This window comes from Triturus cristatus, chromosome 3_1, assembly GCF_964204655.1.
Source record: "Triturus cristatus chromosome 3_1, aTriCri1.1, whole genome shotgun sequence".
In the NCBI taxonomy this organism is placed as follows: domain Eukaryota; kingdom Metazoa; phylum Chordata; class Amphibia; order Caudata; family Salamandridae; genus Triturus; species Triturus cristatus.
This window is the reverse complement of record NC_140583.1, coordinates 632,234,049-632,261,823: the sequence shown is the minus strand read 5'-3', so window position 1 is coordinate 632,261,823 and position 27,775 is coordinate 632,234,049. Positions and strand designations below refer to the sequence as shown.

The 27,775-nt window shown below is 46.9% G+C and overlaps 1 protein-coding gene across 2 annotated transcripts in view; it reads left to right on the top strand.

Moving 5' to 3' along the window:
• The window catches only part of MAP2K5 (mitogen-activated protein kinase kinase 5), a 1,189,932-nt gene that overhangs the window by 61,771 nt on the left and 1,100,386 nt on the right, over window positions 1-27,775 (top strand). For both annotated transcript variants that reach the window (XM_085644598.1, XM_085644597.1), the window contains exon 2: window positions 6,406-6,454. In XM_085644598.1, coding sequence (XP_085500724.1) covers window positions 6,431-6,454 — 24 coding nt within the window. In that variant the 5' untranslated portion in view covers window positions 6,406-6,430. The remainder of the gene's footprint in view (window positions 1-6,405; window positions 6,455-27,775) is intronic.

Sequence of the window (27,775 nt, the reverse complement as noted above, 5' to 3'; positions counted from 1 at the left end):
TTGAATGGTGCGTTGCTCTGCTGTTTATGATCGTTTATGAAAACTAAAATGTCAATAAAAATAAGAAACATTTTTTTAAAATGGCAAGAACGCAAAATGGCCATTAAGATGCAGGTCCGCGATTTTTCTACATTCCCCTGCGCGCCATACCGCATAGGATGTATGTTTATTCATATTGTAGAAATGTCTCAACTCCCACAGGGGGAGATCCTCCGCGAAGGGGGCTCTGCGAAAGAGCTTGTTGACCACCCTGTACCACCCCTTCCCAGTTGCCAAATCAGGTATAGGAAGCCTCGGACACCCAACGCTCCTAAAAACACCTCAGGGAGTGTGTAGGGGATGTGGGTGTCTGCCAGGAGCGTTTTTCCCCAGTTGGGGCCCTGATCCAGCCAGTTCACCGCATGCTGCAATTGCACTGCAGCATAATAAAAAAAACAAGTCCTGCAGCCCCAATTGCCTTCCGTCCATGGGAGTTTTAGCATGGACAAACACACCCAGTGCTCTTGCCTCCTCTCACTAGGTCTGTCAGCAGCCTGTCCAACCAGATAAACGTCAACACCAGTACCGGGCACTTCACGTTCTGCAGGATGTACAAGCACCGTGGCAAAAACTCCATTCTTGTCAGGGCAACTCTCCCCATCATGGACGGTGGGACCACTTTCCAGAAATCAACAGACCTTGCCAGTCCATCTATCCCTCTTCCTACATTCAGATCATATTGTTCCTGTTGGATTCTAGTCACCCATATCCCCAAGTACCGGATCGCATCTCGCTCGCAGCTGAGTCCAAGCCCCTCGGCCAGAGTAACTCCCTCGCTCCCCACAACGTGGGAATAGTTTTGATTTATCTCTATTGGTTTGCAGCCCTGACACTTCAACCAAGTCTTGCAGCACCTACAACAGAAGGCACACAAAATGCACCAAATCTCAGAGATAAAGTAATGTATCATCTGCATACATTGATACTTTGGGGGCCGTATTTGCTGTCCTGATGCCCTACAGGCAAATGGACCCGTGAAGCCACCAGGCCAGCGATTCCACTGCCAGTGCAAATAGGACTGGGGACAGAAGGCACCCCTTTCTGATCCTCCTGCTCAGGCTCTTCCTCACTTCTTTCCAATTTTCCGAATTCTGATGCGAATAACATGTAATTCACATGTACTGCATTTGAAATACCTGTTTATATCTATGCTTATAGAGACTGAGCAGTGAAAAACGACACTATGTACTAGCTGATACTCCTTCATCACACTGCTTACGTGACATTGCCCTAAATCAAGAAAGTTTATTTGAAAAAAAATGTGGCCTACCTAAGTGTTATGATCCTTATGTATGACAGTTGGACTCATGGCTATTGGTGATAAATCGGTCGCTTAATGTATCTAGGTCAAATTCTGTCGCACTTCTCTCCTGGAGTGATTCTCCCTCAGCCACTCCTCAGCCCACCCTGATATGGTGGAATCGTCAAGGCTGGGGGATAACCCACCACTGAGCTCGAGTCACTCGTATTTTGGGTGTTCCTTCCCCGGGGTGCAGGAATGATGGCTGCCTGCACGTATGTTTTCCTACGGCATTGTCTTCATCGGGAATCTTGGCAATGTGTCTCTTCTCATATGTAGTGGGCGTTCCACAATCCTGGTCTATGCTTGGTCTGGTGTGTTGAAGAAAATTGTTTTGGACTGGATATTTACTTTAAATTTGGTTTCTAATAGCAGCATATATTTGATTCTCATAGCCCTTACCTTTAATTTTAACAAATGTGATATAATAAGGTATGATGAGAATTTTCCTGGATTCATGCATTATCTCCTATGTGTTTCTGGCTTTACGGAGGATTAAGTCTCTATCCTGGTATTTTAGGAATCGAGCAATGATGGGGCGTGCCCTGCCTCCTGGTAGCAGTCATGCTGTCAGCACCCTGTGAGCATGTACGATTGTAAAGTAGGGGGACAGGCCAGTTTCTGGGATAAAGGAAAATAGCCAGTGCTGTAGAAATTGTTCCCGATCTCATCCGTTGGTGCCCTCTGGGAAATCCACAAAGCTAAGGTTATGCTTTCGTGATTGATCTTCTGGGTCTTCTACATGCTGGATGAGCTCTTTGGTGGTTGTCGTCAGCTTGGTCACTGTATATCAGAGTACTTTAATTTTGTTTTCTAGCTTTGAAATTCATCCATCTGCTTCCATCACCCTCTTACCTGTATTTCATATGTCTTGTCTTAGGAGGGCCACATCTACTCGCACAGCATACATTTTCAGCCATGAAGACTGTATTGGAATTTTGTACACATTGAAGGATAACGTCTGCAGAGGTAGATGAATGGTCTAGGTAATATGTTTCTGTGGGCTTCAAGGCTGTTGGTGGTCTCACAGGTGGCTGACTAGTGGGGAGCGTTCTGATAAATCTATTCATCTTACCTTGTTTCTGTGTAGAATAGATCTTGTCCTTAGCTATGAGTTTACAAAAAAGAGCTGGTGTTGAAATTCATAAATAATGTGGTCACTGGGCCTCAGCGTTGTGGCGCCGTGTGCTGCTAGTCAGTCTACATTACGGTAGCGATGGGGTCGTCCCACAAATTATCTCAACTTTTCAGTGTGGCTCGCAAGGAGAGGAAGAGGATAACATGAGGTGACATGCTTTAAACACAATGCTCCCTTCAGACGAGGGGACTGCTTTTTGGTACATACTCCTGTGGGGTTCTCCACGTGTGAACAGTTCTTTGGAATTGTCTGGCTTTGGGGCCAGACCCCCTACTTCATACAGCCTTCCTGGTGTCATTAGGCCTATCCAAGAGAGCTGCGCTCCTATCTGCTAGCACTTGTTATTGATGTGGAGTGTGGCACGTTTTGAGGTTCGGCTGCTCTCTGCAGGTGATGTTGGGGCTCTGCAGCAGCTATTAGGATCCATATCTGCTCTAGAACATCCCTGCAGCAGTCCCCATACACCTCATTTAAACAGATTGAAGCAACCATCGGAGAGGTTTGCTAAATGTGTCCACTTTGCAAAGATTTCAGGTATACATAGAAATATACACTTCAATGGTGTTGCATTTTAAAATACAAATTGCCTGAATTTCCTCAAGAAATTCTCAAGCTTTATATAAACATGCATGCTTCTTTTAAAAACGGTTAAAAATTCTTACAAACTTGGTTTCTAGGCATCTTTGAAATGCTCAAGTATGGCCTCCTAATATCAATATACTTTCACACAAGATACTTGAGTGTATGTTACCAATGTCCCATTAGCACAAAGTCAGTAAGCAAACAAACTTACCATGTCATAAAACAGATAACTGAGAGGTCACCTCACCCACAACCTATCGTTAACTGCTTCCTCATAGGCGACCTCTCACACTGGGTTAGGATAGTACCTTTCCAGTGGACTCAACCAAGTGGCAGGGCTGTTTCTACCATTAGGCAGGGCCAGGCGGCCGTCTTGGGCGGCAAAAGGGTTAGGGCGGCAAAAGGGGGAAAAATGTTGTAGACCTTCTACAATTCAACGTCACGTTTGGCGCCACTGGTGCGATCTGTGCGGTGCCAGCATGGCTACGCTGCGCGTGCCATCACGAGTCACAGTACAGACAGAACAGAGAGGCAGAGAAACAGTCAGGTACATAGGTATGCACCAAGGTGGGAGTGCGCCAGGGGGTGACAAGTGGGGCGACGCACAGCTGGCAACTAATAGCTCTCCTGTAAGTAAATGGCGAGTGCGTGATCCAGTGCTTCCGTCTTTGGGCGGGCCTCGCTCTGCCCCTCCCCTCCCCCTCTCAGCGGCGGGTGTTACTGTTCTCAGAACTGTGTCCACGAGGACTGCAGGGACCCCCTCCCAATAAATATACACGCAGGGTTACACAATACCTATCTACTCATGACAGCGCCGAGGAGAGTAAAACATTGAGGCACGTGGCCTCGTGAAGACAGAACGTGAAAAACTAGTGAAGGCAAAGACCAACAGAGAGATAGAAAAGATAAGAACAAAAAGCTGAAACATTCAGAGGAGCAGACAGACACGGAGGTCCTGGCAGAGTCACTGAGGTACAGGAGGACACATAGAGATAAGAACGAGAGCAGATGCACATTGAGGTGGGTGGTGGGTGGTGGAGTGGCAAGGTGCAAATGGCAGCTGAGTGAGAGATTAGAGTTGAGCGCAGGGTGGGGGTGAGGAGAGGATGACAGAGGAGAGATGACATGACAGGCCTGTGTGCTGCAATTACCATCTGAATTTTAAGCACTTACAAGCGAAGTGAGGAGACCTGGCAGCCCCAAGGACACCGCGGGAGGGGGGAGCTGCAGAAGGACGAGGGAATTGGGAGGGAGGGAGGGGGTATAGAGACAGAGAATCATACAGGGGGCTATGTGAGGAGGGACGAGGGGAGGGGTGAGGAGAGAATTGCTTAAGTGGATGAGGGAGAAAGAAAAGAGAGGACGGAGGAGAGAACAGATCAAGGAGAAGGGCAGGCAGTCAAAGGCCGGCGCTTGTTTCTCCATGTCCTTCCAAGCCTTTGTGCGTGAAATGGCCCATCTGGAAGTGTGTATGTGAAAGAATTAAGGTTATAGAAGCATGATGGGGAGATTAAGGGTTATCTGTAATTCGGGGGAAAAACAGCCCTGCTACTGTTTGAGAGACCATTTTCCATTCTAGGATGTAAGTAGGCCTGAGTGAAAGTTTCATTACGGCTGCAAAATCGCAAGAAATGAGAATATTGGCATTGCATGAATTTTATACATTTATTTTTTCCATTTTGCTATTGTGAAATGTTGCTTACTTTTCAACCAGAGGCCGAGGGCACTAGTTCAAGGAGAAAAGTCCTCGCAAGAACGTTAGAACTGTGGTTGAGATGCATTCGTTCTCAAACCAGTCTCCTGCTGGTATCTTTTGTGACTTTTTTTATTACCTGGAGTAAGCCCTTGTGTGTACATTTCATTTGAGATACTGGCCAAGAGGTTTTTAGGAAATTTGCGTCATTTTGTGAAAGATTTGTAAAAGTGACGTTTATTTTGAGAACAAAAATCACAATTTTGTCGACCCCCAGCGTGGAGTGGACCTTCTAATTAGTGGTGAGAAAACTCTGCATTCTGGTTAAACCCCCTGTTGTTCTTCGTTGTTAATGGTAATGATACGGAGTTGTGAATACTTTCGCTGTCAGTAAGGAGTGTACAACGTGCAGCTATCCAGTCTTCATGGTGCTAGCTCCTAATACAAGTTCTTTTATATCTAATGCTTTTTATATCTAATGATTTTTATATCTAATTCTTCTAGCCTGATGACAGGGGGAGAGAGTGATGGTAGTAAAAGGGAGGTGGCGGCGTTTTTCAATTCTTGCCTAGGGCGGCAAAACACCTAGAAACGGCCCTGCCAAGTGGATGAGATTTGGGAGTTCTTAGATAACTGTTCAGGACAATATTATTGGTCCTGTTTAGAACTTTTTAAAAAGAAGCCTAAAAATACCTAGGGCTGTACCCAAAGGAATTGTCTTTACTGCTGAGTAGCCCTGGTACTGATTGAAATGACAAAAGTGTGGTCAGTAGATCAAATATAATGATTCATCTGCCCATTTTGGTGATAAAAAGCCACCAACATGTTTTGACCTATCTCGTCTGCCTATAAAAGTCACAAGGTCTTCATCAGGGTAAGAAAGAACTCCCTAGCTATCTCAGTCATGAACTACATGCACTGTTGTAGAGAGAAGGAAATAATCCATATCATATGAACGTCTGGTCTGATGTGCACCCATGTCCGTTAAACTAAGGGCTTCAAGGATTAATGTGTGTGTGGGGGTGTCTCCTCTGTTGCAACACATTCGTCAAGAGTTTGGTGTAAGCCCGGTATACCTGTACGGGGCCCCCCCAACACTGCTGTACTGTGAATTGTTTCCTACTTCCTTGACTGTTACCTCACACCTCTTTCACACTAGTCCTCAGCTTTAATTAGCATTAATGCCTATACTTTGTTGATAAAACTGTCAGGTTCCTTAATCAACTGACCTAGAGGCCTGTGACAACAGAGCCCAGATGTTTTCTGTCGCGATGACAGCTGTATGTGTTGTGCTTTTAAGTTCGTGAGTGGCATCAAGGCCACTGGAAATGTAGTGTACTGATGCCTGCAACCACAGCACCATAGTTTTGATAACTTTAGCTCTAATACGTGGTTGGAAAGGAATTCTTTTGATGGCAGAGTGTAGTCTACTTTGATAGTGTTTTGTGACAATAACATGCACAGTTTATCTCGAAAAAATCTAGACCGTAATTTGTAACAAGAACAGAAGATTTTAGGTGTAGTATATTGACATGAAAGCAACAACTTCAGCAAAACTTTAGTATTTTCTATTTTTTAAAGAATTTCTCTGTTTACAGCGTTCAATGTTTTGCTTTTAAAATGCCAAATGTAATTTCTTGTCTTCCCTCATAGGATGTGATTGGTCAGGTTCTCCCAGATGCAACAACTACTGCCTTTGAATGTAAGTGACATCTTTTGAATATTATGAGTATGATTTGAGAGGCCTCCCTTATCTGTGGATAACTATGAAGTCCCATATCACTATGAGGACTCACAATGAAGGAAGCTCTGAGAACAGGGGTAGAACTAGCCATGCCTGGAACAGCCGTGGGGCAGCTGCCCTGTCATGTAGCAGACTGGGTGCAAGGGAACTGGGTGCAAGGGCGCCTCCTGGGAATACTGCAAGTACTGTGCTTCTTTTTTTTGCTGATACGACTGCATCGTTACCAATCATGCCTTTACAATGAATTTCGTTGTAAGGCATGATTGGTAAAGAAATACGTGTGGTAAAGATCCCACCCCATTCCCCCTGCCCTGAGCCCTAAAATGGGCCATCTTGCATTGTAATCTAACCACCCACGCCCTATTGACTTCCCCGACCCTGAGCCCTAAACCCCGGCCCCCTGGCCCCCCCAAAAAAACTACCCCGACCCCAGCAACCCCGCCCTGAGCCCTAAAAACTGGCCCTCAGCCGCGAAAACTGCCTCTACTCCCCTCTGCCTTGAGCCCTAAAGTTCGACCCCCTGCCCTAAAAAAGACCCCGACCCCAGCCCCCCCAGCCCTGAGCCCTAAAACCTACCTTTCTACAGCTCACCCCAGCCCAACTTACCAAGCCGCATCCCGGTCCTTCTTCCTGCCGCGATCCTTCCGGTTCCTTTCCCTGCCCATCCGCTCAGACGGCTACAACACTGACTGCCTTAACCATGCACAGGCGTGGTTAAGGTATATGCGTGGTTAAGGCAAGTGTTGTTCCACTTGCAGTAAAACTGCACGTGTGCTTAAGACTGTTTTGTAAAGGCAGTTTCTCGCAAAGTAAGGACCTGGAATGGATGAGTTGCGCAACCAAGGAACTTGGAAACTCTAGAGCTCTGATAGCCAGCTGGAAATGTGAACAAGTCAATGCTGGACTTCCAAAATATTTATTTCCTCACTTAACCATTGCCCTTAAGTGGCCCTTTCCTTGTAGTATCTAAAATATGTGAATATTAAGAGAGCCTATGGTGACTGGCCTCCCGGACAAAGCCCACAGATTTAGGACAAGTCTGGTAGCAGTGTTCTGCAGGATCTGCAATTTAGAAAAGAGGTCTTCATTTAGGGAAGCTATGAAGGCATTCCCATAGTCCAAACGACTTACAATTAGACCCTGGACCAGAGGTTTCCTGGCTTCAATAGGTAGCCATTTAAAGATTTTACGTAGTTTCCGCAAAATCCCATAACATGTACCCAGCACAAGATTGACCTGGTTTTTCATGGATAGCTTATTGTCAATCGTTATTCCAAGATTACGGACTGCTTGTTTAGGGGATGGGCATGGGCCCAATGCCTGGGGCCACCAGCTGTTAGACCAACACTCTTCGGCCCTGCCAAACAGAATGATCTCTATCTTGCTACCGTTGAGCTGTAATTTGTTATTGCTCATCCAGTTGTTAATGTGGATCATGCAGTTTTTAAACTGGGTCATTGTATCTGTAATGTCAGGACCAAACGTAATCAACAGCTGAGTGTCATCAGCGTATGACACGACCTCAAAACCATAGGACCTGATTATCCTGACCAAAGGTGTTACATAGAGATTAAAAAGCATAGGGCTCAGGATTGATCCCTGAGGAACTCCTATGCTTACTGGCCTACTACGGGAGGCCAGGGTATCTATGTGTACAGTGGTTGAGCGGTCCTTTAGGTAGTTTTTAAACCAGTCCAGGGCTTTCCCCCTGACTACCACCTCCCAGAGCCGCTGTTCTAAAATGTCATGGGAGATGGTGTCGAAGGCGGCTGACAGGTCCAAAAGAACCAGCATAGATGATTCTTTTTTATCCAAAGCCAGCCTGATGTTATCGACAATTCTCTACTGCTGCCATTTTGGTACTATGTGGCGGGCGAAACCCTGATTGCGATGAGTCAAAAATCCCGTGATTTTCCAGACGGACGGTAAGTTGTTTATTTACCAAGGATTCCAGGGCCTTCCCGAAATAAGGCTGCAGCGAGATGGGACGGTAGTTGCCTAGTTCCCTGGGATCTGAGGTTGGCTTTTTCAGGATGGGTCTGACTTTAGCTGTTTTCCATCTGGTAAGGACCATAGCTTGGTCTAATGACATATTAAAAATCTCTGTTAGATTTGTTATTAACAGAGGTGCTAATTCCGTGAAAAAACAGGGTAGGAGAGGATCTGCTGTAGAGTCTGATTTGATCTTTACTAGGGCTTCTGATACTTGTTCACAAGTCACAGCTTTAAATTCTTCCATCAGAGGCAACAAAGGATGGCTACTCACAACTGGGTGAAAGTCAGCGCTTTTAATGTTGTCTTGAGGTAAGTATCTGTATATGGCTTTGACCTTTTCATCAAAGAAGGAGGATACTGTGTGGACCCAATCTTGTGTGGGGGAAAGGGTGCGCTGGTCGGCATGGGGAGTAGTGAACTCCTTCAAAATTTTGTGTAGCTCTTTGTTGTCACATCTGATTTCTACATGTGCCTGTTGCTTCCGCATTTTAAACCCAATGTAGAAATGGGGCAGGGCTGGGACACTCATTGTTGTGGACTGGCACAGAGACATGCAAGAACAGCTGCTGCTGTCCACAGTGTAGGAACTAAAGCAATGTCCAGCTCCCTGAACTAAAAAAAAAACCCCAAGCTTACTTCAAATAGTAACAAAGCCTGCTCTGCTCGTGGCTGTGGTTTGTGGCTCCTTCGGGCTCCTTAGTCACTCCAGTTTAGCTGGCCTTAGACGGCTGGCCAAACCATCATGCGTAGTGCTGGGAGTGCACTACCACTCCCCTCAGTGCCTGTCTTTACCAGGCCCCACCCACAAGACTCGGCAGGAAACGAAAAATTATACCAGTGTTGTTTTATTTTTCCTTTCCTGCTGTTTTTGGGGGGGATATGCTCTTCTGCCATAGCAGAGGAGCCACTGCTGCAGTGAAGAGAGGTGACCAGACCCCTCAGCCGCAACCAATGGAAACCGTCTCTCCTTGACTCCGGACACCAGCACCTGCAGCTAATGTGAACTTGGAGAGTCCTCAGATCAGCACAGACAAATACAAACTTTACACACCAGGCTTCATGTTACATGGAAATAAGGCTTTTCACACACTTCTGATGGCTCCAGACTTTTCCACCTTACTTTCTCAAGCTCATCGTTTTCCTTCTATTTCCTTTTTCCTGGCTCTTGAGTTAAGCCAGCCTCCAGAAACTGTGTGTGTGTGTGTGCGTGTATTTCTGTGTGCGCACGCGCGTTGCAAGATTCAGTTTCATTTTTTTGCAGAACCATTACTTGAATGCAGTGCAACTGCTCAAAGAGCACAGGGCCCATAGCAAGAACATTCCTGGCCATAAAAAGACCGTACCTCTTAGTCTGTACTTAAATTTAAAGTAATCTCACAGTCATAAGTACCATCTGACCCAATGTAAGTCTAAAATATGGGAGATTTCCGTGACAAATACTGGACCATTTTAATGGAAGGATCTGAATGCTAGAACAAGGACTAGATTGTTTTCTAGCATTCACTTAGAGGTAAGTACGTTTTTTGAATAATCAGTAATGTGTGCATGCGACTCATACTAACCTGTATTTTGAATCAATTGAATGTTTCTTGTGCGATATTTGTCACATGGGAGTTAGTATACTTTATCTCAGAAGCAACCATGCCCTAAGGGCTGATTTCTGGGTATATGGAGAAACCATGTTTTTTTTTTGTAACGTTTTTATTTGCATTTTTCATTAATTGGTACTTAATATTAGTCTGACAGATATTGATATATGATGATACATCGATTAGTCACATAACGATAAATTACATTTACATGCTCTTCTCCGCAATTACTCCTCATAGTAAATTCTTCGCGTTTATGTAAATGTTGAGAGCGCCGCATTATCCCAATCCACACAGTTAGTCACTGACATATGACATCGATTCCTCTGAAGGAGGTCCGCAAATGTTTCCCCTGAATGCATTCTATTTTCCTCACACCCTTGTCCACTTCTTAGGGCATCCCTTATGTAAGTATACCACTTTCTCCGCTATCATTGCGCCGTCCATGTCACAGCACCACTGATGGTGGGAGGGAATGAGTCTTGCCCCCCAGAATTCAGCTATGTTCCGCTTTGCTATCGTCATACCTAACGTCGCCCAGCCCTGGGCCATTTGGGTAAGGTCTGTTGGCTCCCAAATATTTGAAAGACATCTCTTGGGCTCCGGTTCGACGGTAGCTCCGGCCACCCGCGAGATGGTACCCATGAAAACCTCCCAGTACTGTTTGATCTCTGGGCAGTCCCACAGTATATGATAAAAGGTACCCTGCCCTCCACAGTGCCTCAGACAGAGTGGTGTGTCAGCGCGACCCATTCGGTGCGTGTGTAGTAGATTCGGTGAAGGATTTTTAGTTGCACTAACTTAAATTTTGAGGGTATGGCCACCTCTCGCAGGGAAGCGAGTGCCTCCTGCCAGTCTGTATCGTCCAGCTCCCCAATGTCAGTCTGCCACCTGTCCTCTGGGGTTTTTGTGGGGTCTGGTTGGTTATTTATGATCTTGTGGTAGGTTTGGGAGATCGCCTTTTTATCATGTGGTCTGTCAGTAGTCTGTCTTTTAATGGTGAAGCCTCTGAGAGCTCAGTACCTGGAGGGATAGTCTTCATGAGTGCAAGTCTAATCTGAATGTAACGAAAGGTTTCCGTCGGTGCCATCCCATATGTTTCTTGAAGCTGACTGAGCGTGATGATCGTGCCTTTTTTCCACAGATACCCCCCATGTGAAATACCAATGAGGTCCCATTGTTTAAAGCCCTTGCTATTGCTTAGTTTACCTAAGCTTCGGGTTTCCCAAAGCGGTGTGGCCTGCGTTATAGCTAAGGCTCCCGGTAAACCGTTTAAATGGATTTTTGCATATAACTACAGACAGAAAACCTTTTTTTTTTTGTCTGTATTTATATATAAAAATGGAAAAATACTAACAAACTAAATGCTCCTGCTGCCTCTGTGCTCCTCTGGAAAATCCGTGTCTGAGGCACACAGGGGCTGCAGAAAGATATATGAAACCGCTGCAGTCAAACTACCACTCTGGAGAGGGGTGAACAAGTGCAGTGGGAAGCTACGTGTCTGCAGAACAACAGATTTCAATATTCAGTGCTTCATTTTTTGGGCAAACCAAAATTGCAATGTTAAACATTTAAGAAACGCAAATGGCCCTTTAAAAATATGTCTTAAGCAGCATCCATGCACAAAGTATCTGCTCTCTACCATGAAGTGATTGTGAAGACCATTAAAATCATAGAAACCCTGTTGAAAAGGGCTAGTTCTGCCTCATTAAAAGGCCTGTAACTCTTGCTCACTATGGATAGCTGCAGTCCTATGACTTTTGAATTTCGGTAGCTCTTGCTGCACCAGTGTTCACATCCAGTTCCCTGCGTATCTTGAAGGTGACCCATATTAATTTGGTAAAAAAGCCCCTCAGCGAGGTGCTCATGCAAAAACTCGTCTACAGACAGCAGCAGCCCTTTCACAAAGACTTCAGAATCAAACAAACTGGTACCCCCAAAAGGTTTGTTCATCTTTGGGCCGTAAGCAAGTAGTCTGCATTCTAATGGTTGGAGAAAGGACCTCCCAAAGCCTGGGCCCTGGGAAAGAGACTCTCTGAATGTTTGTCTTCAAGCAGACACTCTGTGATGGCTTATAGAATGCAAGTAAAGGAGGGAGTATTACTTTGACTTTTTGCCCAAACGAGACCTAATCAATAACACTAATTCATGCATCTTTTCTTAGAGGACAGGCAAGACATTGGTTCCCAATATGTAAAGCGCACTTATCATGGGCGCCAATTTGAAAAATAGTTACACCAACCTATAACAACCAAGTACAAGTGTGCAGATCTATTTAAATAAATGTGGAAAAATACTAGCTGCAATGTCTTCTTTTGCTTGCAACAAAAATAAATGTGGATGAACACTGATAAAATGACCAAAACATAAATATGGATAAATACATACGGAAATGTTAAAAAAAAAAAATACCATAAAACCGGGAGCCCTAGTTATGACACCTTCCCACCCAAGTGCACGAAGTGTGGTGAACCATATATGTACTGTGTGTGCCGCTGGTCCTATAAGGGTAGTCCCCCGATGCTTATTATAAAGTGCCCCCATAACGCCCCCCGTTCCGAGGGCATATCTGTCCATACGTAACGCCGGTTCCTCTTGCGGAGCATGTATCCATTGGTTTATTACAGTGAGCTGCAAAGCCCAATAGTAGACCTTTATATTTGGGAGGGCAATTCCACCATCATACCAGCCCCTTACCAATTTATGCATTGCTATGCGGGCGGGTTTCCCGTCCCATAGAAGATTGTTTACTTCAGTGTCTATTGCTTTGAAATAGGTGGGGGGACTGGGAACGGGATGTTTTGTAGGGCGTAAAGGAATCTAGGGAGTGCTATCATTTTGAAAAGGGCGGCTCTTCCTAACAATGTCAGCGGTAGGGAGCGCCTGTATTTCACATCACGGCGGAACCGTCCAAGGGGTTCAAGAAGATTTGTTTCCATGAACTGCTCAGGCTGGGTTGTAGCATAAATTCCCAGGTACCTAAACCCGCGATCTGTATCTCACAGTTCCATGGTAGTCGCAGCGGAGGGCCACTAAGCACGTATAAAAGTGACTTTGCCCAGTTAATGGTATAACCTGAGACCCTGCCATATGCCGCACAGATATCCAGGAGGCAGTAAATTGAACATGCGGGGGATGCCATGTATAGTAATACATCATCCGCATATAAAGAAATGCGGTCTTCCCAGCCCTCTGTCCATTTCAGTCCCCGAATGATCGGGTCCCGTCTTATCCAGGCCGCCAATGGTTTAAGCACCAATGCGAACAAAAGTGGTGATCAGGGACCTCTGCCTTGTCCCTCTGCCCAAGGGGAAATCGGCTGAGATGTGAGCATTCATTACCACATGTGCTAGGGGTTTCGCATAGAGTAGTTGGATCCATGTGCAGAACTTGGGACCAAGGCCTAAGTGTCTGAGGACTGCAAAAAGAAAAGGCCATTCGACTATATCGAATGCCATGCGCGCGTCCAGGTAAAGAATCACAGCCACTTTCTCAGTAAGTGGTATACGCGCCATGATGCCGTAGAGCCGTCACAGGTTAAGAGCCGTGTTGTGACCTGGCATGAAACCAGATTAATCTGGGTGCACCAACTTTGTGAGATAGGGTAATAGTCTGGTGGCCATCATCTTAGCCAGTATTTTAGCTTTTGCATTTAGCAGTGAAATCGGCCGATAAGATGTGCATTCCTGCTGTGTTTTTCCAGGTTAATGTATTGCCACTATTGTCGCCAGACGTTGATCCCAGTGGAGCTCTCCCAGGCTGTCTACATACATCTCTAGCAGACGTGGCGCGATGTGGGTCACTGCTTTTTTAGGTCTTGCCTGGTTATCGCGTAAGCGTTCGCTCATCGAGACTTATGTAGGGGCTTCAGAAAATGCTCCCAAAGGCTTCCCAGGCGGATCGGGTGGCGGTTACACGCACAACCACGCGCATTCCATTTGCCACCAGCTACTTCCTGCGTGTGCTCCGCCTCACGCATTCAGAGAGATTTAGTAAGGGGCACAAGACCTTAGGAATGCGGTTTATGGCCAGTGCATGCGAGGCATTCAAGCGCGAAGCTGGCATCTGGCATCGGACTTGAAAGCAGCAGACTGCTTTCGCCAGCGCGCGCTCGGCCTCACTTCCTGCATCCCCTCTCACAACAATTAACTTCCGTTATAACCCACATCCCATATGCTCGTTCCCTCCCACCCTTCCTTTGATGTCCGCTTTTCTTGTTTACAAACCACGCCACAAACTGCTGCACGCCACACACTGCTGCACGCCGCACACTGCTGCACGCCACACACTACCGCTCGCCACACACTGCTGCGCACACTGCTGCATTACACAATGCTACATTACACACTGCTGCACGCCTCACACTGCTGCACGCCTCACACTGCTACACGAAACACTGCTGCACGCCACACACTGCTGCACGCCACACACTGCTGCACGCCACACACTGCTGCACGCCTCACACTGCTGCTGAATACCGCACACTGCTGCACGCCGCACACTGCTGCACGCCACACACTGCTGCATGCCGCTGCACGCCACACACTGCTGCACGCCTTACACTGCTGCACGCGGCACACTGCTGCACACGGCACACTGCTGCACGCCACACACTGCTGCATGCCACACACTGCTGCACGCCGCACAATGCTACACGAAACACTGCTGCACGCCACACACTGCTGCACGCCACCCACTGCTGCACGCCGCACACTGCTGCACGCCACACACTGCTGCACGCAGCACACTGCTGCACGCCGCACACTGCTGCACGCCACACAATGCTGCACGCCTCACACTGCTACACGAAACACTGCTGCACGCCACACACTGCTGCACGCCACACACTGCTGCACGCCACACACTGCTGCACGCCGCACACTGCTGCACGCCTCAGACTGCTGCACGCCTCACACTGCTGCACGCCTCACACTGCTGCACGCCGCACACTGCTGCACGCCGCACACTGCTGCACTCCACACACTGCTTTTATGCGAGTTTATGCTACTGACATTGTAAATGACAATGCCTTTTATTTGTTTTAAAACCAAAACATAAATAAAAGGCATTGTAATTTTACAATGCCAATTGCTCAAACTCTTATAAATGTGAGAACTATTGCATTGCAAATGCTTGTTATACAGTTCGATAGGCATGCCACTTGGGCCCAGAGCTTTCCCAGTGTGCAATGCACCTATAGCTAGTGTCTGTTCCTCCGACGTCAAATCCGCTTCTAGTACAGTACTCTGACGCTATGGAGAGAAGCTGAAGACGTTGATTGACTGACAGCGTCAAATCATGGGACATCTTTATGGTCGTTTTTGCTCATCAAATGTATTAAAAGAAAACAAATGCATTTCAGCAACACCTCTTTTTAGGGCTGGAATAACCATATTTATTATACGACAGACTGGGCCCACCATATTGGAAATAAATATCATATATGAACGCTACAAATTGCTCAGTGGATGCTAGTCAGATTATGGACAAGTACAATAAAGTAGAAAGATTTTTTGCAGTAATATTGAAAGTGGACAAACTTCATCTACTACCAGACGGTGGCAACACGTCAATAACTACAGGCGCAACAGTAGTTGATACATATTAAGCATAAGAGTGGAAAAAACTCTTGTATTCCCCCCTTCAGCCTGCCCGGTGTAAACTTATAAAATAGCAGGTCCTGAAGAAGATGGCAAGAAAAGGACTATAGGCCATCGAAACGTGCGTTGACCAAGGTTGTGTGTGACGCCCCATCACAGAGTACAGCATCTGAGGGCTGAGTTTCTCACCCCGATGGTTTCAGCTGTGTATGCAGTCTGGTTATGGGGCAGACGGTATGTTTGTATTGAGTGCAAGAGACGTGCATGAGGTATGAGAAGAGGTGTGTATGAATTTGGGGGATGGTGAGTATGTTGATTTCTGTTTTTCCATCGATTGTGATTAATTCTCTGTTGTATTTTATTGACTAGGAAAGGAAATTTTCCTTTTGAGTAATACTGCTGTATATATTCTGTCCTTTTAGGAAAAATATTTGTATCCACAAAAAAAACTGTATGTATTGGTTATGATGTTACATGTAATTTTTGATAAATGTTATAAATGATATAAATTGCAAGAAAAGAAATATATCAGATGAATGTCTCAAAAATGATACAAATAAAATAAAAATGTGAAAAAAAGAAAGAAATGGTTCTGTTTGCAGTTGAGTGTTTTCCTGCGCCCCATGTTTGAGCTTTTTACAAGCCATATGATAAAGAAATAGAGGTCTAGAGGGATATTATTTATTTGTTGTTGTTTTTTCTCCCCCTGTTCCCTGACCTTGTAGTTATTTGCCTTGTAGGGGGTTGCCTTCATTTCCCTAAATCTGCTTCTAGCTCCTGCATTTCACTAGGGGCGAGTGTAGGCATCTGGATATCCTTGAGAAATGCAAGGTTGTCTTCTACCGTGGCTGCAGGTGTATATACTTTCTCGTAATGGAGTGCTAGCGCATCGACTATCTGTTGCGGGTCTGTAGTGGTGTCTCCATTATCTAGTCTCAATTGCGCCACCCAGCGACTAGCTTTCTCGCGTCTATCCAACCAGGCCAGGAGCTTTCCCGCCTTATCCCTAACCTCATAAATAGTGTGCTGTGTCTTGGTGAGCCTACTCTTCGCCTCCTCCCACATACAGTCTCTTTATTCTTGTTTGGCCAAGTTCAATTTGTGTGCCGTAGTGTCATTGTTGTCTGAGGCATGATCCTCTTCGGCTTGACCCACCACCGTCTCCAGAGCCTCTATGTGGTGCACCTGATCATTTTTATGGGATGTGATTAATGAGATTGCTTGGCCCCTCAGCACTGTCTTATATGCCTCCCATAGAGTCGTCGGTGATGTGACGGAGTGTTCATTTTCCGTAAAATACTGTCTCGTGGTTGTTAGTAGACCCTTCCATATCTTAGGGTTGTTTAGGAACCCTGGGTAGACGGGGAACTATGCGTTGTCGTCCCACGATATGGGATGTGTATTTAATCAAAACTGGGGAGTGATCAGAGATACCCCTAGGCAGGTGCGATGTCTCCAATATTCTCTCTAGACCCGTCACCAGTGTGAAAATTATAATCTATTCTCAAGAGACTGTCATGCACTCCTGAGCGGAAGGTGTATTGTCGCTCCTGTGGGAACCATGATCGCCAAGCATCCACGAGGCCAAAGGTGTCTAAGAATTCTGATAGCCTGAGATTCGTGCCACTCTGATCCCTGGGGAACTGTCGTTCTATGGCGGCATCTATCGTGGCATTAAAGTCACCCACCAGTATCAGTTCGTCTTGTGGGAGTGTGAGTAGGAATTTACCCAGGGCTGGGAAGGCCACCCGATGCAAAGCCGGTGGGATATATACCGACACTAGATTGTATGGACGTCCCTCCCATTGGCATGCTACAGCTGCAAAGCATTCCTGATCATCAGTCCATGACCCAGTAGTAATAATCGGGAAGAGTTTATTAATCAGGACGCCTACCCTGCTGGAATTCGGAGTGTACCACCATTGTGAACCCCCACCTATCTAGGGCCTTGCAGGCTGAGCCCACCAGGTGCGATTCTTGGATCAGGGCTACTGCTGGCGCTCCGCGTTTAAGATATTGTAGGACCAGCTCTCTCTTTATCTTAGCCCCAAGGCTGTTTATGTTCCATGATATAACAGAGAGAGGGGTGCTCTTCGTACTAGGGGTCAGTGATCATGCGGCCAATGAGTTAGTACGGGCATTCGCTTGTGCCATCTATTACCTTGTCAACGGGAGAATTCACAGAGCAGTGCAATATAAACATCATGTATACATTTTGCATATATCTAATAATCACGTAATGTACCTGGAACATTGGAAAAGTCATAACATTAAACTGGTCCCATCCCCCCAACCCCATCCCTGCTCGGCGGACCTAAAACTACCTGCCACCCAAACATTGGAGAGTGCTTTTGACCCATAACTTGTACTTGCGTGAGGGGGAGAGTAGTCTCACGATCATCTCGCATCCTCCCCATGGTCAAAACATTGTGTATCGGCTAACAGTTCAAACAAGAAGTCTTTGTCCCGCATCAGTGAGAGCGCCAGATAGTGCGAAGTTCGCGACAGTCCCGATCTCGAACACTGATCCGTTGCAGTCGAGTCGGCCAGTATTCGGGCCCGCCGTCAAAACCGTGGAGTCTCTTTCACCAGCAGTTGTAGAATCATAGAACCGGACCTTATCCTCATTGTCCACCTGTCACCTGCGTGGTATCCTCCGTTGAACTTGAGTCCCTGGAGTCTGGAGACACACTCTCCAGCAAACGATGTTGTTGTTCTTGCCCAGTCTCTTAGGCCCGGTTGCCCGGCGCCATCCCTCCAGCCAGTTGTGGGTCTCTTCCGGTGTCTCAAAGAACCAAAGTTTCCCCTCAGCCTCCACCCTTAACTTTGCCGGGAAGAGCATAGAGTATTTTAACTCTCGGGTTCTCATTTCTTTCTTAACCTCCAGGAAGGTACGGCGTTGTTTAGTCACTGCTGCCATATAGTCTGGAAAGAAGGTAACAGTGTAGTTCTCAATACGAATTGGAGGAGCAATTTGTGCCGTCTGCAGAATCGCGTCGCGGTCACGGAAGGTGAAGATGCGGGCGAGTATGGGCCAGATGGGAGGCGGGGGCGCCGGGTCGTGGTTTGCCACCCGACACTCAGTGGGCCCTTTCAACTGAAAAGAAGTTTGACAATCTGCGTGGTTGTAGCTTGTTCTTTGTGAGGTCTTCAACAAACAAGTCCAGTGCAGGGCCTCCCGCCCTTTCAGGCACACCAATAATTTGAACGTTGTTACATCTCGAGCGGCCTTCCTGGTCGTCCAGGTTGGCCGCCATTAATTTATCTGCTTCTAGCAGCTTGACCTGGCGCTGTAGAGCTATCCGTGGAGAGAGTCGCCGTTGTAGTTTCAACCTCCGTCATTCTTGTGCCCATTTTCTGGAAGTCAGCACGAATTAATGAAATGTCTGTTGAGATCGACCCCACAGTCGTTTGGAGCTTGGTCAGAGTGGTAATGATATCTTGCGAAGTGACCTCTGCAGGTTTCGGAAGGTTTTCCCCTCGCTCAGTGTGCGATCCTGACTGGTCCGACGGATCTTTGCTGTACGCATATTTGTCCAGTTTTAGTTGCTGCCCAGTTCGCTGATCCCGGCCCCCCATTGTAATTGGTCCTCCGTAGATCACTCTAAACCGTGCGGGTGGGCGTCAGTATTCGCAGCTGCCTCCCGCAAGACCAAACAGCCACGTTCGGCCTTTCGGTTTTCCTGTCGTCATCACCCTGCAGCAAGAGCTTGGGAACGTGTCTGGGGGGTTCCACCGGGATTGCTGGTGTATCTGCGCACCTGAGTCCTCCCAGCTGTGCTTCAGTGCGCCAGAGCTTTAGTAGGACTAATCGCTTCAGTGTTGGCACCCTCAAGCGAGCACCGCAGATCTGCTCACTGCGTCCCTCTCAAACGCCTCGGGTCCACGCGCCACCTACTTCAGTCAGCAGTGTCAGGAACAGTACCACAATGCGAAAACACGCATTCACTTTCATAGAGGCTGGCGGAGTGTCTTGTTAAATGTGGCGGGATTTATGCAGAGTTATTCAGGGCAGTGCAGGAATTACAGGCACAGCACACCGTAGGTGCTGTCGCAGGGAGTACTACAGCAGCAGTTACTGGCCCCGTTGAGTGCACGCCCATCCCACCGGGTATTCACGGTCAAGTGTGCTCGCGCGCGCCAAGAGATCACCGTGGCAGAGCAGAGGGGAAGGGGTGGGGGAGGGGTGGATCTCCGTTGGATCAAAGAAAGTGCCTTGTGGCCGGCACCGGCACCAACAACTGCAGTGCACCCCTCTCCTGTAGGCGGGCACTTAGTACAATGCTTTACTCCCCGCTGGGACTGCTTAGACCAATTCGCTGCCAGCTCGGCTCATCCCGGCACAGCCGCGGCTTAATCACTCACTCGATCGCAGCTCCCGCTGCGCTGAGCACCACACACAGAGGCACCACTCCGCATTACCGCTCACGGTTGCCCTGAGGTCAGGTCTGCTCTTACTCGAGCGCAGCTCGTCTTGGCTGTAGATCCATTCAGCGCCGCCCACAGCACTCTGCGGCCACCGGGCAACGCGACGCCCTGGCTCCACCGCACTCCGTTGGCCGCGTTTCCTGCACACGACGTAGGCCAATGAATATTCCACTCTCGGAAGCCGCTCAGTCGGTTCTTCTATGTTCCCGACATCTCACTCGCTGTTTTTAGGGTGTCCTGCGCCATTGGATCATTGGGTGGATCGATGGGGAAGTTGCTTCGGTCGCGGAGCCTCTCTAGGCAGCAGCCATTTGCTTTGGCTGCTAGCCAGCCCCCCTTGACAAACCATGTTTTGGGGGGAAAATCTCCAACAGTTAACTAAGTCTAGAACCTGCTAGTCCTATGTTTTCTCCCACAGGTCAACCCTGCACTCCCCGTTGAATCCACCTACCCACTTCCACTTCTTCCTACCTCTCGTTATTCACTATTAGGAATTTCCCGCTTCCTTTCCAAGACTGCTACTGTCTGACACCCTTCCTCCCACTATTGATAAAAAAACATCCTTGGGTACTTCAGTACCTTCTAGCACCCTGTATGTTTACTATCAAGACAAACTGTTGCACAGGTTGTTCACTCCCGGCCGCCTTCAAACTCTTAAACGCCCCTGATCTTCCCTCTCCTCTGCAGTATGCCTTCTTTCTGGGCACTGATAACGATTCCTGCTTAAAACGGGCCCCGGTAGATGAACTTTCTCCTATTCTTAAGAAGTCTTTAGGATTTTACTTGAAAGGATGCAACTTTTCTAAGCTCTAATGCTGAACCTCCCCAGATTAAAAATCCCCATCTAAAGTAGAAGAAAAGGAACCATGGGCCATAGCAGCTAAAAAAAGAACAGATTCTGCACAAACGTCAACCACAGACACATAGTGAAACCTACAAATGTTACTGGCAACAGACCGGATAAAACTCACCTCCACACACTCTGCTTGCAGTCAAGACTCTGATTGCAGTCCAGACAGTAGGAGGCTTCTGAAAGCCCATGATGACTGGTGCTGAATAACAAACTCTGCATGCTCCACCCAAAGATACCTTAATAACTAATAACCGAGAGGCAGGCAAGAGCAGACAGAGGATGATGAGACTCCTTAAAAGAAGCAGCAACCTCGAGAGGCCCTGGTGCAGGGAAACTTGGAAGGCCAGAGGTGAACATATTTGGGAAACCAAGCAGAAGACGAGGCTAAGGTCTTCCTCAGCTGGCTAACGACCAGGCCCAGATCTGTGACACCCGGTTCCGGAAAATGGAGGTGAGCGAGGTGGTGACTTCTCTGCGTTTTGAGCAGTGCTTAATTTGTAAAATATGAAGTGCCAGGGCTCTGACCAGAAGACCACAGCAACTTGCACCACCCATCGCCCCTGCCATCTCTGCCAAAACAACTACTGAACATCTCTCTCGCATGTGAATGCGACAGTTCAGATTATACCAGGTCCCTAACGCTAAAGGAATGGCTGGGGAGGCAGGTATTAGTAATTTATTTATGTATTTTGTTTTCCTAAACACTGTTCTACTGCTAATCTCTAAATTACATGAGCAGCGCCACCTTGTGGCAGACTGCCCTAAGTGTGATCTTGACAATTAGGTGCCGGTGCCGAGCACCGGAAACCAATTAAGTGCCGGTGCTCAGCACCGGAAAGCTCCGGCCCAAATTAAGCACTGGTTTTGAGGACTGTGATATGCACCACCTATCTGCTTTTTTGTTTTTCTGTTATCTATCTTATTTTTTTTTCTTCATCTTAATCACGGAAGATGTCAGCTCGGTACACATCTACCAAGGTAATCAGTCCCTAATATAGCTAGGATGGTGAGAGATCCCTCCTGAAGAAAAATTCTACTAACAACACTCAAACTGCTGTTCTTTGCAGAAGAAGCCATCTTACCTATGAGACATGCATTATAAAAAATCAAGCACGTCCCTAAATCACCATTGAAGGTGCTAGACACAAAGAGGTTAAACCAGAGCAGTCTGCTGGAACGACAATGATATTTCTTTGAAACACATGCTTGGCATCACTGCCTCATCTGCGAAAGGGGATATCCAGTACTTGACCTCATAGCTAAAAAGAACCTTCAGGTTCTCAGGCAAGACTTCGCCAAATCCCTAGTAGATCTGAACCACGCAATGTAAAAGACAGATGAGAGTAGGCAACTTGGAGACAAACTCGGAACCAGAGTCACTGACCTTATTGAATAATACTGAGCATTATGTAATAAAATAGGTGACTGTAAAAACAGATCTTTGTGTAACAATCTTTGTATTTGTGAAATAAAGGCATTCCAATGCCAGAGCCGGAAAGCTTCATACAAAATCTCATCCACCAGATACTACAAATTCTAGAGAATGCGGAGATCCTGCTAGACAGGATACAATGAATGTGTTTGCCATTCCAATAAAGGAAAAAGCTTGTCCTCTTGATTTATTCACACGCATTTACTATTTCCAGATGAAGGAAGATGTACTCAATGCAACAAGCAAGCAAGACTCTATTGAATTCAATGGTGCCAAAATATAAATCTTCCTTTCAAGATGTGGTTGCAATGACTTTGGGTAGAAGACGTGAAGTATGAGAAGCCATGCTTCAGCTACGTGCAGAGGAGATCCCTAAGAAGTGGGGATTTTCATTCAAGCTGTTATTTATAATCAACCTAAAACTCAGCAAACCGTGTTGACCATGCAGGAAGCACGAAATATCTTCATACTAAAAGACCTATCAGGGAGAAAGGATTAACAGGAATCTCACCTGGATGGCTGTCAAGAATGACAGACCCAATGATCAAGTCGGAGACGTTGCATTTCAAAGAAACTACAACAAAGGTTCAAACAGAATATGTTTCGAGACCTGTTAGAAGTGGAATACCACAAGGCCAAGTCCTTCCTAAACGACTCGCTGCCGTGGGCATCTAGAGAGAATATGAAAACTACCAAGTACAGTTCGAACTATACCACTTGTTAACCTCTTTGATCTCAGACCATATTGTGACTAATAAGCCCAAAATAAGCCTTTTTCAACCATTTTGATTTCACTCTAGAAACAAATTGACATTGTCCATGGCTATGATTAACCGATTAATCAACTGTTCGACAGGGAATGCAGAGGGATCGAGGCTAGTCTCTGTAGCCCCTTTCCATATTAAAACTACTGACATCACCACCAAGTTGCTATAGGTCTAAAGATAAATGGTTGCAAATATTTCGAAAGTCACACGCTGACCCTCCCTTTAATCTCTTTCCCCTCCCATTGTTGGATACCCTGTTCTTTCCCTCAAACATAATACCATTGTTATGAGCCCCAATGTACCTCAAAATAGGTCTAGGTAGATACACAACCTTTTACTTACATTTGTCCTACCTTGCTCTACATAACGGTTCTGGCACTGACCTTTTACCTAGTTATGTGCTGCAAACTAGTCTAATTTATTATGCATGAGGATTCTTAGTATTACAGCAGAATTACCATCTTCTGTATAATAGCTGTGTACGAGAGTCACCACTAACATCATCCTTGAACGACAGGTCCACAGTACCATTCTAGGAAAGACACCCTGAGGGCACCTTTTGGGTATATAAGCGCCACATCTTTACTGGGCAAACCAGAGGAGAAGCTTCAATGCTGACACGAGAGACGCTAAGGTCCCTGCACGCAGACACTCCAGCACGCAGTGGTCTGACATCCCTCGCGGGGTGTCTAACTCGAGACCAAGCAGGGTTCCATCATTCTCTCACATCAGGTAATGGGGTTGGCTCCTTCCTAGAGGGATTCTTAGCTATACACCTACATACATGCTAGGTACATTTAGTTAGGGCTTGCATCTTAGGAGTACTCATGATTACTACCATGCATCTATATGCCTGCATATATTCACTGTTTTAGCATCATGGTAGAATTCTACCTTTTGTTTACTCTGTTGGTGCTTATAATCGTATATATCTGTTTCTATCTAATGGTTGTTGCAGCACACGTATTTTATACTAGAATGGCGCTGATTCAATAAATGTTTATTGATAATGTCCCCATCGTTTATTCTGTATATCTCTCTAAGAAGAAGTGAGCACGAGTGATTGAGCGAAAAGTACTGTACTGTTTCCATGATCCCTGAGGGGTCAGGGTTGCCATGTTCGATAGTTGCCAGAAACTATTCACTCCATGGTAAGGTTGTGGGGCTTATAGTGGCACTGTGAGCTAGCTGGTCTACATACCAAGATATCCTTTTGGGGTGTCTGGAAACAAATGCCTTAGTTTGTTATCTAAACGGGAAGATCGTATATAGATTTGTAGGAACTACACAACAAGGCGCCCTCAACATCGGTTTGGTTCTTATATAACTGTCAAATATGAGTAGTTCTGTCGTGCTTTCTCAGAGACCCCTACTCACATTTACCCAGAGACATCTGGGGTGGGAAGGTAAAAAATCCGCACTCGCTGAGTAGGTATATCCTATTTATTAGCTGTAGCTGAGTTCAAGTTTTAAGGATTATACTTCCCTACATTGTGCATAACCGTTATCTCTTTTCGTCGCTACTTCCTCTCATAATGTCTCAGACTGGAGACGCTGGTACAAGTGGTATTAGTGGTACTAGTGCAGGGGAAGCTGAGCAGGAAGGTGCTGTGTACATTCCAGAAAATTTCAGAAATGCACTTACTTGAAAATTAGCAGAATATGGAGTCCCAGCATTAGGTGGTACTGTTACCTTCGTGATTGAGGCACACAAGGCATTCAGGACAGAGGTGTTCTATTCTTGGGTTAAGTTTTTTTTTTTGATACTCGAATTTTTATTTTCTTGTGAAAAACAAACTCAAAGAACACATACAACAATCCGATTGAACTGGCATCAAGGTGACAAATCATGGAATCAATGACAGTCACTAGCAAGACCCCCCATCCCCTCCCTTGGCCTCCCGCTCCCCCTACCCGTACCCCCCTCCCTAGAATAAGCCCCCTAACCATTTCCCCCCCACCCTGTGGAACTTTTTGGAACATCCCCGTGCAGCATACAACGTCTGTTCTTGTGCGGCACACCAGTCCACGCCCCTTCTCCATTTAGCACATTTGGGTGGTCAGTCTGTTTCCAGGCGGATGCGATATCTCTTTTAGCCACTACCAGAGCAGTAGTTAGGAAATATTTTTCATTGCGGGAGCCATCCAAACCATCCGTTATCCCCAGCAAAGCCATTTTGGGGTCATGGGGGACCTCCCGCCCCAGGACCTCTGTTAATTCAAGTTCAATCTCACCCCAGTAGCTCCCCAAGCGCGGACAATTCCAGACCATATGGAAGAAGTCCGCCGGGTCTACCCCACAGTGGGCGCATGAAGCATCCGGGGAAAGGTCTGCATGATGGAGGCGAGCCGGGGTCAGGTAGGCAGCGTGCAGGTAATAAAGCTGGATGAGCCGCAGTCTAGCCGATGTGGTAATCGTCCTGGGGCCATAAGGGCGTCCCTCCAGTCAGCTTCATCCAATGGACCCACCCACGTCTCCCAGCGCTGCCTCAGTCCATCCCAGTTCACCGGGGTGTTATTAACCAGGGAACGATAAATAGGGGAAATTCCTCCCTTCCCAAGATACCCCAGCATCACCTGAGCCTCAGGCGGGCTGTGGTCGGGAATCCGTGAATCCAGAGGGACGTGAGTCTGGACCGCATGGCGCAGCTGGAGGTATTTATAGAATTGCGAAGGGTGCAACGCAAATCAACCCTGAAGCTCCTGAAAGGATCTTGGGTTAAGTTTACACCTGCAGATGTACACACATTTACGTTTCACACCTGTACTCCAGATGAACCACCTGAAGAATATTCTCCATACGAGGACATAGAAGTCCCGTTAACTTACCAAAAGCTTATAAATTGGTAAAAAATCACCCTCCCATATACCACAGAAAAAGTGAGTCATGGTCCGCTCAGCAGAGACGGAGCGACTTAGCCGGTTCTAGCTGCTTACACACCGCACCCAAAGATAGATACATTACCAGCAGCAGACTTGCATGCACTTCACAAAGAAATTATAAAGCTATACAGAAATCTTAGATAGTTTGTTGCGGGCCCTCTCTCCCACAGCCACTGATGAGGGTCTGGACACTGTCGGGCTACACTCGGCTACCTATGGACTCATAGACATCACGCGATCTGAGTGCGGGAAACTTCTGGAACAGCACGGTGAACTGTCAGTCATATCCCTACTCAAATACGGCTAACCGGGGGAGACAAACAGGAGCCCCAAACAAAGGAGTGAGGTGCTGAGATATCGCTCACCAAGAGCGGGAAGTGGCGCATATCAAACACCCTGCGCCTTCACATTGCGCTACAGCGGAGGTGAAGAAGGACACGATAGAGGACACGGTGTACTCCCAGGATATAAGCTCACGAACAGTGGGATCCACCGCGCCTAGAGTCTACTTGCATTGATTGTCTGCCCGGATTGGTGCCTTTGACCCGCGCCGCTGCATTACATACCATAAAGGAGACCTACCCACAGTGCAACGGTCTCTGGGGTGCCGTCGACGTGCTCCTGCTAGACACCAATCATCTCTGAGGCGCCTGGCGCAGAGGCCTGGACATAGTCTGCAAATATGGGCAAGACGGACAGGAACCATCCCAAAATAACTTTTGAACAAGCAAAGAAACAGCCAGATCAGGGTGCAGAGGATCAGCCTCAATTGCAGACAGTGATGGGTGCTACGGGGGGAGTCACAAACGACGTCGTGCAGGCCATGTTCACCACGATACAGGCAGATCTAACCAATATCGATGGGAAAGTTGACTCTCTGACGTACCGGGTCGACAGGATGTCTGAGCGCTTGGACAGGCACACGGAGAGACTTGATATGGCCGAGCGCCGAATATCTGAGACCGAAGATGCTCAAGTACAGATGGACACGAAACAGGTGAAGATGGACAAACATGTGGCGGTTCTAGCAGCTAAAGAAGAAGATTTGGAAGCGGGATCCCACAGAAACAACATTCGCCTGACGGGCATATCCGAAACTACGAATATGGGATCTATATAGAGATATGTCAAACCACTGCTCGTCTCAATGCTGGGACTGGAGACGTTCTGCGAAATTTTCATCGTCGAGAGAGCGCATAGATCCCTAGCACCAAAGCCACCAGCCAGCTTGAGACCACGGCCGATCATAGCGAGGATATTAAACTACAGGGATCACAACGCAGCACTTTGGAAAGCTCGAGAGTTGGGGAAATTGAACCACGAAGGTATGGACATATGCCTATATCCTGACTTTACAGGGTCCAAGAGGCAAGGAAGAAGTTTGGCCCAGCAAAACAAACACTGAGAGACTTGAATATACAATATGCCATGTTGTACCCTGCTAGGCTCAAGATCACAGACGAGGGAAAGACGAAAATTTATAATGAACCAAAGTGTGTGCTGAAATTTCTCCAACAGAAAATACAACGAGGATCGAGAAGGAAATTTCCGAGGGGGGACCAGGAAGACCAATCTACAAAATCAGACGTCGAATAGCTGCAATTTGATGGAGTCAGCAACCGTCCTCTCCAGACTGAACAACGCTACTCAGAACACACAGCCCGGACCTGACAGCCGAGAGGACTTGCTACACGATACTGGAGCATTCACTTCCAAAACTACGAATGGTTCC